Source organism: Coregonus clupeaformis, chromosome 11 (assembly GCF_020615455.1).
Source record: "Coregonus clupeaformis isolate EN_2021a chromosome 11, ASM2061545v1, whole genome shotgun sequence".
Classification (NCBI taxonomy): domain Eukaryota; kingdom Metazoa; phylum Chordata; class Actinopteri; order Salmoniformes; family Salmonidae; genus Coregonus; species Coregonus clupeaformis.
In genome coordinates, this window is record NC_059202.1 from 48,737,849 (window position 1) to 48,753,061 (window position 15,213).

Consider the following 15,213-nt stretch of genomic DNA (forward strand, 5'->3'; position numbering starts at 1 on the left):
GGAGTGAAGCGGAGGCAGGAGTCAGGTTCCAAATATCTGTGGCACAGGAGAAAAAGTAAATAGAACAGACCAAAAACACAAAGAGCAAAAATAACCAGGTTGAGTCGGCAGCGAGACTAACATGGTCGTCTTGACTATGATCTGACGATGAGTGGAAAGTTTGACCGGGTCTTAAAGGCTGAGGTGATTATGGTGAATGAGCTGCAGCTGGAACCCTGACTCCCGCACACCAGACTTCACTCCTGCAATCAAGGACAGACAGAGGGGAGGGGGAGAGCAGAGAGAGAGCTACCTAGCAGCAGTAGGCCTAACAGTACCCCCCTCTACGGACGCCACCTGGCGGCCGACGGGGTTTATCGGGATGTAACCTATGAAACTCTCGGACCAGATCAGGATCCACAATGAAGCTCCTGGGCACCCAGGAACGTTCCTCGGGACCATAACCCTCCCAATCCACCAGGTACTGGAAACCACGACCTCGGCGGCGAACATCCAGAAGTCGCCGGACAGTGTAGACCGGACCCCCACCCACGATCTTGGGCGGAGGAGGGGGACGAGAGGGCGGGCACAAAGGGCTAACCGACACAGGCTTAATCTGGGAAACATGAAAGGTGGAATGAACCCGTAGGGAGGCAGGAAGCTGTAGCTTAACCGCGCAGGGGTTAACAATAGACAGTATCTTGAACGGTCCTATAAAACGAGGCGCCATCTTCTTAGACTCCACCTTCAATGGAAGGTCCCGTGACTTCAGCCATACCTCTTGACCAGGAGAGTAACCGGGAGCCTGGGACCGGTGACGGTTGGCTTGCCTCTGCATGTACGCCGAAGCTCGGGACAGAGCTACCCTGGCCTTCCTCCAGACCTTGAAGCAGCGGCGCATGTGGGACTGCACCGAGGGTACCGCAAGTTCCCTCTCTTGGGAAGGGAACAGGGGAGGTTGATAACCCAGAGCACACAGAAAAGGAGACAAACCAGAGGAAGCGTTAGTCAAGGTGTTATGAGCATATTCCACCCAGGGGAGCATGGAGCTCCATGACCCAGGGTTAGACCCAGTGACACAGCGAAGAGCGGTCTCCATCTCCTGGTTCGCTCTCTCGGCTTGCCCGTTGGTCTGGGGGTGATATCCAGAGGACAGGCTGGATGTAATGCCCAAAGCTTTACAGAAAGCTTTCCACACCTGGGAGACAAACTGGGGACCCCTGTCAGAGACAATATCCGTGGGTAGACCATGAGAGCGGAACACATGTTCAACCAAAATATCAGCCGTCTCTCTGGCAGTGGGCAGTTTAGGTAGGGCCAAAAAATGAGCGAACTTAGAAAAACGATCAATCACCGTAAGAATGACAGTCTTACCAGATGAGGGGGGAAGTCCAGTGACAAAATCCATAGCGATATGCGACCAGGGCCGGCTGGGTATAGGTAGAGGTCGTAGATGACCAGCGCTGGCCTGGGTGGAGTTTTTACTTCGTGCACATACCGTACAAGCAGCAATGAAGGCTCGAGTGTCCGCCTCCATCGTGGCCCACCAGAACTTCCGTCGCACAAAGTCAAGGGTCCGCGAAACTCCAGGGTGACAGGTAAGGGGAGACGAGTGAGCCCACTGAAGTACCTGGGAGCGAGCAGACTCAGGGACAAACATCCGGTTAGGAGGACCCCTCCCAGGGTCAGCTTGCTGATGTTGAGCCTGTCTAACAATCCCCTCGATGTCACATGTGATGACTGCAATACTGCAGGTAGGAGGCAAAATGGGTTCAGGGTTACTACCAGTATCAACAGCCGAATGAACACGAGACAGGGCGTCAGGCTTGACGTTGCGTGACCCAGGACGGTAAGACAGAGAAAAATTGAATCTCCCAAAAAATAGTGCCCACCTGGCTTGACGGGGGTTGAGCTGCTTCGCTGACTGGAGGTAAGCCAGATTCTTATGATCCGTCCAAACGATGAAGGGTTGTTCCGCCCCCTCCAACCAATGTCGCCACTCCTCGAGAGCCAGCTTAACGGCGAGCAGTTCACGATTTCCAACATCATAATTCCTCTCTGCCTGAGAAAGTTTCCTTGAGAGAAAAGCACAGGGATGCAGTTTGTTATCTTCAGGAGAACGTTGTGACAACACTGCACCTACCCCAGTGTCGGATGCATCCACCTCCCACGACAAACTGGCGGTCGGGGTCCGGCTGCATCAGAATGGGAGCCGAGGCGAAGCGATGTTTCAGTTCTTCGAACGCTGATTCGGCCCCCTTCATTCCAAGCGAACGGTCGTGAGATGGAGGTGAGAGCGGTGAGTGGCGCCGCAATGCGGCTGTAGTCCTTGATGAACCTCCTATAGAAGTTCGCAAACCCCAGGAATCGTTGAAGTTGTTTGCGGGTAGAGGGAGCTGGCCAGTCCGTGACAGCAGAGATCTTAGCTGGGTCCATCCGCAGCTCCCCCTGAGCTATGATGTAACCCAAAAGAGGTCTCAGACACATGAAATTCACATTTCTCCATCTTCACAAACAGTTTGTTCTCCAACAACCTTTGCAACACCTGGCGCACATGCAGTTCATGTTCCTGGGAGGACTCTGAGAAAATCAAGATATCATCCAGATAGACAAAAACAAACCGATTCAACATGTCCCGAAGGACATCATTGACTAGTGCCTGAAAAACAGCAGGGGCATTAGACAACCCAAAAGGCATAACCCGATACTCAAAATGTCCCAAGGGTGTGTTGAAGGCAGTCTTCCATTCATCACCCTTACGAATGCGCACCAGGTGATACACATTTCGTAGATCCAGTTTCGTAAAGATGGTAGCACCATGAAGGAGGGGAAAAGCAGAATTAATCAAAGGCAGAGAATACTTGTTCTTAATGGTGATGTTGTTAAGTCCACGGTAATCAATACAGGGTCTGAGGGTCTTATCCTTCTTAGCAACAAAAAAGAATCCCGCTCCTACAGGTGACGAGGAAGGACGCATAATACCTGCCGCCAAGGAGTCCCGAATGTAGTTCTCCATAGCCTCCGTCTCCGGCCGGGAGAGATTGTACAGGCGACTGCTGGGGAGCGGGGCTCCTGGCTGGAGGTCAATGGCGCAGTCGTAAGGCCGGTGAGGAGGAAGAGAAGTAGCTCTGTGTTTGCAGAAAACGGATGCCAGGTCATGATACACGTCAGGAACAGCGGAAAGATCCATGGACTCCAGTGGAGGTTGAGGCACAGTACTGGCAGGAGTCTGAGCAGAACACAAACAATTCACATGACAAAAAGTGCTCCATGAAACAATGCTACCTGTCACCCAATCAATGTGTGGATTGTGTTTTATGAGCCAGGGGATACCAAGGACCAGGGGAGTCTGTGGGCAGTCGATAATATGGAATTGAATGTTCTCCTGATGATTTCCCGACACTCTAAGACAAACAGGAACAGTCTGATGGGTAATGCGGGTCAACAATTGTCCATTTAGACCCTTAGCCTGCAGCGGACAGTCCATAGGAACAGTCTCCAAATCCATTTGTTGAGCCCACTCTCTATCCAAAAAGCTTTCGTCGGCACCAGAGTCAATCAGCGCACTAACAGAGAAATTCTGGGACTGCCACTGGAGGGATGCCTGGAGCAGAATGCGGGGAGAAGAGGAAGAATCCGCTGCTCGGCTCACCAAAACTTCTCCCATAAATGATGAGCCGGCCCTTTTCCCCGGACGAACTGGGCAGGAAGGAACGAAATGACCAGCTTCTCCACAATACAGGCAGACCCGAGCCTGAATACGACGTGCACGCTCCTCTGAGGACAACCGTGCACCCGACCCACCTCCATGGCTTCGGGTTCAGTCCTCCTCGTATCGACTCGGGAAGACACGGCTCTCTCCGTAGGGACGATGCAGGGAGGAGTTTGTTGATGACAGACAGGTTGCTTGGAACTAACACTCCTCTCCCGGCGGCGCTCCCGAATCCGATTATCCAACCTGATAGTGAGTGAAATAAGATTATCCAGCGTAGGCGATTCATCATATGACACCAATTCATCTTTTAAGGTCTCAGACAAAGCATTGATGAACACTCCTTGTAATGCCTCGTCATTCCAACCACTCACTGCTGCTAAAGTCCGAAACTCCACTGCCATCTCCGCCACACTACGAGCCCCCTGCCGAAGAGAAAACAGCCGTTTCGCAGCCTCCTTGCCTCGTACGGGGTGGTCAAAAACCTTCCTCATCTCCGTGGTGAAGGCAACGTAAGCGTTGCAAATGTCCGACTGACTCTCCCAGACCGCGGATCCCCAGGCACGAGCGGAACCGCTAGTAGAGTTGATAAGGTAGGCAATACGGGCTCTTTCTGAGGCGTAGGTGAGGGGCTGTTGTTCAAACACTAACGAGCATTGAGTCAAAAAATCGCCACAGGTTCCCATGTTCCCGTCATAGCGCTCTGGAGCAGGAACAAAAGGCTCTCTGATCTGGGCTGAAGGGGTAGTAAGGGCAGATACTTGATTGGAGAGTAATTGAACCTGATTAAGCAGCACCTGACTGTCCTCAGCAATCGTTTTAAACAGGGTATCATGTTGGCCAAGTAAAATGCCCTGATTGGCTATGGCAGTCCAAATTTGAGTGCACTCTGGGGTGGTATCCGAGCTACTGTCTGCTGGGTTCATGTTGGTCAGATCATACTGTTATGATTTAACTGGATAAGAACCCAAATGCAGACAAGTACACCAAGCCAGAGAAGTTTTAACAGGTTTATTTACAATGTTCAAAGTCCAGGTTTCCAAATATATGGGAAGAGCAAGTCCAGGTACAGGGAGGGTAACAGATCCAGATCAGGGCAGGTGTGGTACCGTAATGTCCTAGTGTCCGTGGTGAGTCCAAAAGAGAGGTCCGGTAATGGAGAGCAGGATGGTGGTGGCAGGAGTGAAGCGGAGGCAGGAGTCAGGTTCCAAATATCTGTGGCACAGGAGAAAAAGTAAATAGAACAGACCAAAAACACAAAGAGCAAAAATAACCAGGTTGAGTCGGCAGCGAGACTAACATGGTCGTCTTGACTATGATCTGACGATGAGTGGAAAGTTTGACCGGGTCTTAAAGGCTGAGGTGATTATGGTGAATGAGCTGCAGCTGGAACCCTGACTCCCGCACACCAGACTTCACTCCTGCAATCAAGGACAGACAGAGGGGAGGGGGAGAGCAGAGAGAGAGCTACCTAGCAGCAGTAGGCCTAACAGGCCTGGTGCTTGCATTCATGATGAGCTAAGTAGATAATGTTATCTAGCTAGCTAAATTGGAACGTGTGACTAAAAACAGTGCGGCAAGCATTTGCCTGCATAAATGTTTTCAGTCATCAGCGCAGGCCATTTGCAGTTGAAATATATAGCCAAAACATGTTGTATTGAATAACAGTGTAATGTACATGGTTTCTGTAACAAAACATTGTTGTAATGAAAAGCTAGCTTGTGCTTGTCATAACCAATGATGTATATTTACTGAACAAAAATATAAATGCAACATGTAAAGTGTTGGTCCCATGTATCATGAGCTGAAATAAAATATCCCAGAAATGTTCCATACGCACAAAAAGCGTATTTCTCTCAAATGTTGTGCACAAGTTTGTTTACATCCCTATTAATGAGCATTTCTCCTTTGCCAAGATATTCATTCCACCTGACAGGTGTGGCATATCAAGAAGCTGATTAAACAGCATGATCATTACACAGGTGCTGGGGACAATAAATTAAAATGCCACTCTAAAATGTGCAGTTTTGTCACACGACACAGATGTCTTAAGTTTTGAGGGAGCATCCACTGAGGATGTTTGGGATGCTCTGGATTGACGTGTATGCCAGCGTGTTCCAGTTCCCGCCAATATCCAGCAACTTCGCAGAGCCATTGAAGAGGAGTGGGACAACATTCCACAGGCCACAATCTACAGCCTGATCAACTCTATGCGAAAGAGATGTGTCGTGCTGCATGAGGCAAATGGTGGTCACACCAGATACTAACTGGTTTTCTGATCCACGACCCTACCTTTTTTTGGGGGGGGTATCTGTGACCAACAGATTCATATCTGTATTCCCAGTCATGTGAAATCCATAGATTAGGGCCTAATGAATTCATTTAAATTGACTGATTTCCTTATATGAACTGTTACTCAGTAAAATCTTTGAAATTGTTGCATGTTGCGTTTATATTTTTGTTCAGTGTATAAATCATTGGTCATAATGTACTCTCATTGCGAGGTTGCAATAAACTGTTTGTTTAAATTACCTTTGACCGTTTCAGATTTACTTTAAGACAAAGTTGAATTCATTCAGCCAGCCACTCCTTGTGGTTGTATAGCACATACACTTTTGCATACTTTTTATCCACTGCCATAGATAACCACATCTTTAAGTTGTACCTAAGAAGGTAAACTAAGCAAGTTTTGTATTTACTGTCGTATTTATAGAGGAATAGTTGCTTTTTGGTGGATATCCTGTAAACCACAAATAAAATGTTCTTAAATAATGTTAATTTTAATATTTTGTTAAGAAATCATCATTAACTGATCTGTTAATCCTTTGGAGCACAATTTGTGTAAAAGTATGTTTTTCATTCCACCTCTAAAAAACTATATATCGGCAGATATATCGGTAATCTGTGATTCTTTTCCTCCATAAAATCGGAATCCGAACCAAAAATCCCATATCGGTCGGGCTCTAAGCATTAGGTCTCGTTTACACCTTGTATAAACATGTGATTTTCGTTAATCGATCAAGATGATCCAATCACTATCTGTTAACAGGACATTTTTTATCCACCATCTGGATTTGGCAAAGTTTTTGAGAAAATGGGCCCTGAATGTTTTGGTACACCTACTGGGGAGCTCTTCTTTGTCTACACCAATTCAGCATCATTCTTAAGCCTTAGCTCCACCCATCTCTTTAAGTATTCACAGTGTAGTAAACAACCAAAGATTTCAAGACTAAAAGTGGTGAAAGTAGTAGCAAAAATACACTTTATCTAGTTCTTGGCCTATATCCAAATCTGAGTTTGGTGCAGGTCATGTTGTTCTTCACATTACCGTCTCTGTTGAACACACACTATATCAAATAAAATATATGTTTATTTGTCACATGCACAGGATACAGAAGATGTAAAGGGTACAGTGAAATGGTTACTTGCATAGTGGAGTCTTTGTTTAGATATGTACAGTAGCTAGCTAGTTAGCTAGCTAAACAATGAACCATAATCCCAACTCTAATGCCATGTTCAAAACAACTGGAAAGTCGGAAATCTCTGACTTCCAAGCGTTCAAAACAACTGGGAACTCTGAAATAAAACTAGCTCCGACTGGGAAAAATCTATTTGACTTTCCGACCTGAAGATCACTGATGTCATGATTTGACCTCGTATTTTTCTTAATTCCCAGTTTTGAACGCGGCAATACTACCATGTATGAATCTGCAGGTAGCTAAAGCTAACCAACTAGGTTCAATGTTAGCTAGCTAGCTAACATTAGGCTATAACTAGCAATGCAAATGGGTTTCTGAGATACGAATAATATTACTACACAGATCGTACACATGACATTAGCTAGCGAGCCAGCCAGCTAACGTTAGCTAGCTAGCTAACAGTACCCTTTAACTTGCAAAGAAAAATTAGAAACGTATAATATCTGAAAATTTAGCTAGACTCTTACCCGTATACATGGATTAACTCTTCTCCCTCTCTGTCATGGATGTCATGGTTGACCTTAGTTTGAAAATGTAATCCGTAGACAGGTGTTTTATACAACAGCCTTCTTTCTGTGTTCTCTTTTTGGACTCTCCGCATTTGGCAATCATCTCTCTGCTTCCACCGGCCATTCCACTGATTTCAAAACTCAATCAACTTCTTCCTTGACAATGACACCGTTTCTTCCCCACCATTGTCATCAGAAGACTCTACAATGTCTGGTTCAATTAAAATATTTTGACCTAAATCAGGGATATCCTCATTTTCAGAGTCCGAGAGAGTCAGCATGGCACGATCATCCTCCAGAAAGTAGTCCATCACAACTTTTTCCTACTGAGCTTTGTCTATAGCGCTATTAATTTCAGGGCAGCAATGTTGAGAGCAGTAGCAAAACTTTTTCAGTTCTACACGATATCTTTCAAAAAAAGCGGTAGACAATATTATCCACACATACTGAGCAGCTCATGTTATAGACACGAAGCATGCTACATGGCAGACCAATCCGAACTCATCTCTAGGCATGTCCATCCCATCCAATATCTCAGCCAATCATGGCTTGCGGGAAGGTTCGGCTAAACCAACTACGCACGTAATTTAACAATTGTATTCGTATTTACTGATGGCATACAAGTTAGTTATTAAGGCACTTGAAAGTTCACATCTTCCAGAAGGCATTTCTGCCAAAAAAATGCATTTTGATAAAAAATAAATAAATAAAACATTCAAATGTGAAGTAGTGACGTGCAACATTCACCTAGTTTCTCGAAACGGCTCATATTTGTTACAGCCTTACATGTCTTAAGGCGCTTTCTCATTGATCGTGTCTGTCTCTCTCCAGGCGTTCGTGATCTCCTTCACATCAGACTTCATCCCAAGGCTAGTCTACCAGTACATGTACAGCCCAGATGGCTCCATGCACGGCTTCGTCAACCACACCATGTCCTATTTTAACGTCTCAGACTTCCAGGACGGTAAACAACCTATGGACCCTCTGCATCTGGGTTACCAGGTGGAGATGTGTAGGTGAGAACGCACAACACTGGGACAACAACTTATATTTTTGTGATAAGTAATTACAGTGTAATGACCATGTAATGTCTTCATTTTCTGCTAACAATTTTTGTCATGTGTAAAAAGAAATAGTTGTTGTGGTGTAGTCTGTTCCATCTCCTTTTGTAATCAGTTGACTCTTGACTCTAGGTATAAAGACTACAGGGACCCCCCATGGTCCAACACGCCCTATGTGATCTCTAAAGAGTTCTGGGCGGTCCTGGCCGCCCGATTGGCCTTCGTCATAGTCTTTCAGGTGAGTGGAGGAGAAGTCTCTTTGTAGTTGGTAACACACATTTTCTTGAGTGGATGGTCGGGGGGCCGGAACATAATTACACATAATTTGTAGACTACAAATTGACCGCAAGAAGGCCAAACAGAGATAATATTAGACTAAAACATAACAATTTAAAACCGTGCTTACATTTGTATATGATCACCTGTTTCTCTATTATGCGTGGGAAAACTTGAACAGATTTCCAAAATTAAAATCACTTGGAGATGATTTCCTGGTGTTTTACCAGTGCTTTATTTCCAACAAGTTTTTGCTCAAAAACTTGGGGGGCCAAATAAAACCACGCCCGTGGGCCGCCAGTTGGGGAACCCTGGTATAGAGTATACTTCCTGTTTCCTGCTGGTTGACCAATGACATGCTGTCTCTCCACTCCCTGTAGAATGTGGTGATGCTGATAAGTGACTTAGTAGACTGGCTATATATGGATTTTCTATATTGATGTCAAAGTTGCGTCAATAGAGAATATATTAGCTAACACATTTACAATTGTTTGGGAAAACAAAGTGAATATTTGTTAGACATGAATATCGTAAAAAATATATATATATATGTAACTCGTCCCTCCCTGTAGAACGTGGTGATGCTGATGAGTGACATCGTGGACTGGTTGATCCCAGACATCCCTAAAGATATCAGCCTTCAGATCCACAAGGAGAAGATCCTGATGGTGGAGCTGTTCATGAAGGAGGAACAGGGCAAGAGGCAGTTCATAGACAGCATGACTTCTTGTGATGGCAAGGAGAAGCGCAACAACCACACCCCTATAGCCCGCTCGCACTCCATCCCACACACACACAGTCACACACACGCCAACAACTTCTAGCAGCTACTATAAGGGTTACTACTGTCTGTGTCCTTATCCTTGTCCAGACATTCCATAGGAAGGGAGAGGTGCTCCCTTCAAGATGTTGTTGAAGCCGAACTACGAGAAACAGAAACTGTCCCAGTGCACAATGCTTTCTGTCAAACCATTCAGTGAATAACTAACTAGCTAACTGCCAACCAGTTAACTAATTGCCAACCAGTGGGGTCATGGTTTTGAGATTGATCTCAAATGTGGCGGACCATATACCATATTCAGAGCAGCCAGAGAAGAGAGAAAACGTTTGTTTAAATTTTTCTTTACGTGCTTTACATTACAGCATGTTTGGCATACAAGGTATTTCTATGTTTGCCTCTTTATAAACAGGATGTAGATTGTACATAATCCTTTACTCTTATGACTCAACCAAATCCATGGTGCAACCGTGCAAATAACCACTTTCATAAACGCTAAACTTTTTATTCAATTGCTACACAACATTAATTAACAATATTTTTCTTTACCTAGATTTTTTTTATTGGATTTTTAACTAAAAAAATGACTTTCATATCATGAAATGTATGCGTGTAGAGCAAATAATATAATCTTAAATGGGTGACAGGTTTTGTATGTCTTTGTTTCGAAGATCTCAAATGTTATTAGCTACCAAGCACACAGTTGAGCAGGGTTGATACATCACCTGGTTGTGGGCTCCCATGCTATCATATAGCAAAAGCAGTTAGTAGAGTATTTGATTGCATTACAGTATACAAGTCAAATGGCACTGTATGATGACTAGATGCTGCTAAACATAAATACTTTAGTTCAGAACATACAACTTAGCAGTGTAGTAAGAATACACCCCTGTTATAACATGTACAGTTCAGGCAAATCTATCTCTGCCATAGTACATACGTTAAACTATGTGACTTCTATGCTTCAAAGCCAATCAGGATATTATTTTGCATATGGAGTAATTATAATGAAACCTTTAAATTGTACTTAAAGCTGTATATTGTTTACACTTCTGTCTACTGGATATACTAAGAAATATAATATTTCTCTACTTGCCTTTCTTCAGAGGACAAGGACACTTTGATCCTTTTATATGTCAAACTAATGTCTTCATACAAAGTGAGAATAATTTCATAGCAGCATATTTTACTGTATTGATACCGACTATGTTGTAAATGTATAGGAGATCTGCCTATTCTTTTTTTTGATGTGATGTTGACTAAATAATGCATTAAATTGAATGTAAACAACAATGAGGTATGGCTATTGAGTGCAGTCATGTTCTAAGGCTTGGAAGAGCAATGTAATCCAAACAAGATGGTGGCCTTTGCAGTAATTTAGAATTTAAAAATAGAGTATTGGTATCAAATGCAATAGAATCTCTTTGAACCTAGTTTGTTTATACTGTTTTTTATTATTTTGTTTCAACATTCAAATACACTACATGGTCAAAAGTATGTGGACAGCTGCTCATCGAATATCTCATTCCAAAATCAAGGGCATTTATATGGCGTTGATCCCCCCCTTTGCTGCTATAACAGCCTCCGCTATTCTGGGAAGGTGTTCCACTAGATGTTGGAACATTGCTGCGGGGACATGCTTCCATTTCGCCACAATAGCATTAGTGAGGTTGGGTACTGATGTTGGGTGATTAGGCCTGGCTCGCAGTCGGCGTACCAATTCATCCCAAAGGTGTTCAATGGGGTTGAGGTCAGGGCTCTGCGCAGACCAGTTCTTCCACACTGATCACGACAAACCATTGCTGTATGGATTTCGCTTTGTGCACGGGGGCATTGCCATGCTGAAACAGGATACTGTTGCCACAAAGTTGGATGCAGAGAATCGTCTAGAATGTCATAGAGTTAAGATTTCCCTTCACTGGAACTAAGTTTCCGAATCAACAGCCCCAGACCATTATTCCTCCTTCACCAAACTTTACATTTGGCACTATGCATTCGGGCAGCTAGCGTTCTTCTGGCATCCGCCAAACCCAGATTCATCCGTCGGACTGCCAGATGCTGAAGCGTGATTCATCACTCCAGAGAACGCGTTTCCACTGCACCAGAGTCCAATGGCGGCAAGCTTTACACCACTCCAGCCAACGCTTGGCATTGCGCATGGTGCTCTTAGGCTTGTGAGTGGCTGCTCGGCCATGGAAACCCATTTCATGAAGCTCCCGATGGCAGGGCAGAAATTTGACAAACTGACTTGCTGGAAAGGTGGCATCCTATGATGGTGCCACATTGAAAGTCACTGAGCTCTTCAGTACGGGCCATTCTACTGCCAATGTTTGTCTATGGAGATTGCATGGCTGTGTGCTCGATTTTATACACCTGACAGCAACGGGTGTGGCTGAATTAGATGAATCCACTAATTTGAAGGGGTGTCCACATACCTTTAGCCAGATAGTGTACCTACTATACAGTGAAGGAAAAAAGTATTTGATCCCCTGCTGATTTTGTATGTTTGCCCACTGACAAAGAAATGATCAGTCTATAATTTTAATGGTAGGTTTATTTGAACAGTGAGAGACAGAATAACAACAAAAAAATCCAGAAAAACGCATGGCAAAAATGTTATAAATTGATTTGTATTTTAATGAGGGAAATAAGTATTTGACCCCCTCTCAATCAGAATGATTTCTGGCTCCTAGGTGTCTTTTATACAGGTAACGAGCTGAGATTAGGAGCACACTCTTAAAGGGAGTGCTCCTAATCTCAGTTTGTTACCTGTATAAAAGACACCTGTCCACAGAAGCAATCAATCAATCAGATTCCAAACTCTCCACCATGGCCAAGACCAAAGAGCTCTCCAAGGATGTCAGGGACAAGATTGTAGACCTACACAAGGCTGGAATGGGCTACAAGACCATCGCCAAGCAGCTTGGTGAGAAGGTGACAACAGTTGGTGTGATTATTCGCAAATGGAAGAAACACAAAAGAACTGTCAATCTCCCTCGGCCTGGGGCTCCATGCAAGATCTCACCTCGTGGAGTTGCAATGATCATGAGAACGGTGAGGAATCAGCCAAGAACTAAACGGGAGGATCTTGTCAATGATCTCAAGGCAGCTGGGACCATAGTCACCAAGAAAACAATTGGTAACACACTACGCCGTGAAGGACTGAAATCCTGCAGCGCCCACAAGGTCCCCCTGCTCAAGAAAGCACATATACAGGCCCGTCTGAAGTTTGCCAATGAACATCTGAATGATTCAGAGGAGAACTGGGTGAAAGTGTTGTGGTCAGATGAAAATGTAGCTCTTTGGCATCAACTCAACTCGCTGTGTTTGGAGGAGGAGGAATGCTGCCTATGACCTCAAGAACACCATCCCCACCGTCAAACATGGAGGTGGAAACATTATGCTGTGGGGGTGTTTTTCTGCTAAGGGGACAGGACAACTTCACCGCATCAAAGGGACGATGGACGGCGCCATGTACCGTCAAATCTTGGGTGAGAACCTCCTTCCCTCAGCCACGGCATTGAAAATGGGTTGTGGATGGGTATTCCAGCATGACAATGACCCAAAACACACAGCCAAGGCAACAAAGGAGTGGCTCAAGAAGAAGCACATTAAGGTCCTGGAGTGGCCTAGCCAGTCTCCAGACCTTAATCCCATAGAAAATCTGTGGAGGGAGCTGAATGTTCGAGTTGCCAAACGTCAGCCTCGAAACCTTAATGACTTGGAGAAGATCTGCAAAGAGGAGTGGGACAAAATCCCTCCTGAGATGTGTGCAAACCTGGTGGCCAACTACAAGAAACGTCTGACCTCTGTGATTGCCAACAAGGGTTTTGCCACCAAGTACTAAGTCATGTTTTGCAGAGGGGTCAAATACTTATTTCCCTCATTAAAATGCAAATCAATTCATAACATTTTTTACATGCGTTTTTCTGGATTTTTTTGTTGTCATTCTGTCTTTCACTGTTCAAATAAACCTACCATTAAAATGATAGACTGATCATGTCTTTGTCAGTGGGCAAACGTACAAAATCAGCAGGGGATCAAATACTTTTTTCCCTCACTGTATATAGTAACATTTGTAAATGTAAGAGTGCCGTACATCATTTGATAACATAATCAAAATGGTGTTTACCAAATCCTAACTTACTATCCTACCAAGCCAAGACAGTCAAGGATCCAAGACATTTTGCAGTGTTCTGGAACCTGTGTTATTTGAGATAGGCCAGGCCTGACCCAGGACAGGACAGATAGTTTTAACGGAGCTTTCAGGAGATGGAACTCAGAGGAAGCACTTCTTCATGTAAATAAAGAGAAATGTTCCATTTCAGCTTACAACGGTACTTCCTCTCCTTGGCTTGATATCACTTATGACATTTTTTCAGACGAGACAAAATAAGCAACTTTACCTGGAAGTCGTGCCCAAAGATCAGAAACAGACTATGAAGAGATATATATTTTAGGACTTTAGACTAAACTTACTTTTTGGAGGAAAACACAAAATCTTTACTGAAATAAAGCAAACTGATGGAATTCTGGATCTTGCCCAGAAATAGTTTTTTTCAATCACTAGCTAGGTTTCCATCTAATTGGCGACAGGTTTTCATGTGGATATTCTAAAATCCACAAAAATGCAATATGAAAATGTTCCATCAAATTGACTTGTTGCGTGATGTGGTAGGCTAGTGCAAATAAAAATACATTTTGCGGTTAAATTCCCATGTACCGAATAAAAAGTACAAGCTAAATGGGTTTCCATTGCATTTTCAACTATACTGATGGTTTTGTCACATAAAAATGCCCACTCTGGTTTTGGTACATGGCGTGCGCTCTAGCTAGCAGCTCGCAGATACAGTGTGGGTATAGCCTAGGGCTTACATGATGATATCGTTATGGAGAAAATGTGTCAAATGGCAGCCAAGCATCAATCATCATGTCACCAGAAAAAGACCCTCAACATTTATTGGAAAGTAGCATCAAGCTCGTCACCTTGCAGTTTCACCACCTTGTGAAGTTCATCATATCATCATTTACACTCAACAAGAATATAAACGCAACATGTAAAATGTTGGTCCCATGTTTCATGAGCTGAAATAAAAGATTTTAAAAAAGCGTATTTCTCTAAAATGTTTCGCGAAAATGTGTTTACATCCCTACAATAAGCCATATCCAACTTCATTTTAGAGAATTTGGCAGTACGTCCAACCGGCCTCACAACCGCAGAGAGGTTTGCTGATATTAATGTTGTGAACAGAGTGCCCCATGGTGGCGGTGGGGTTATGGTATAGGCAGACATAAGCTACGGACAACGAACACAATTGCATTTCATCGATGGCAATTTGAATGCACAGAGATACCGTGACGAGATCCTGAGGTCCATTGTCATGCCATTCATCTGCCGCCATCACCTCAAGTTGTATGA

At 44.3% G+C, this 15,213-nt stretch overlaps 1 protein-coding gene across 5 annotated transcripts in view; it reads left to right on the top strand.

Annotated features, from left to right (window-relative positions):
• The window catches only part of LOC121577044 (anoctamin-1), a 72,653-nt gene extending 61,563 nt beyond the window's left edge, over positions 1-11,090 (top strand). For all 5 annotated transcript variants that reach the window (XM_041890749.2, XM_041890752.2, XM_041890748.2 and 2 more), the window contains 3 exons: positions 8,511-8,695; positions 8,873-8,978; positions 9,589-11,090. In XM_041890749.2, the coding sequence (XP_041746683.2) occupies positions 8,511-8,695; positions 8,873-8,978; positions 9,589-9,840 (543 nt within the window). In that variant the 3' untranslated portion in view covers positions 9,841-11,090. The remainder of the gene's footprint in view (positions 1-8,510; positions 8,696-8,872; positions 8,979-9,588) is intronic.
• The last annotated feature ends 4,123 nt before the right edge of the window (positions 11,091-15,213 follow it).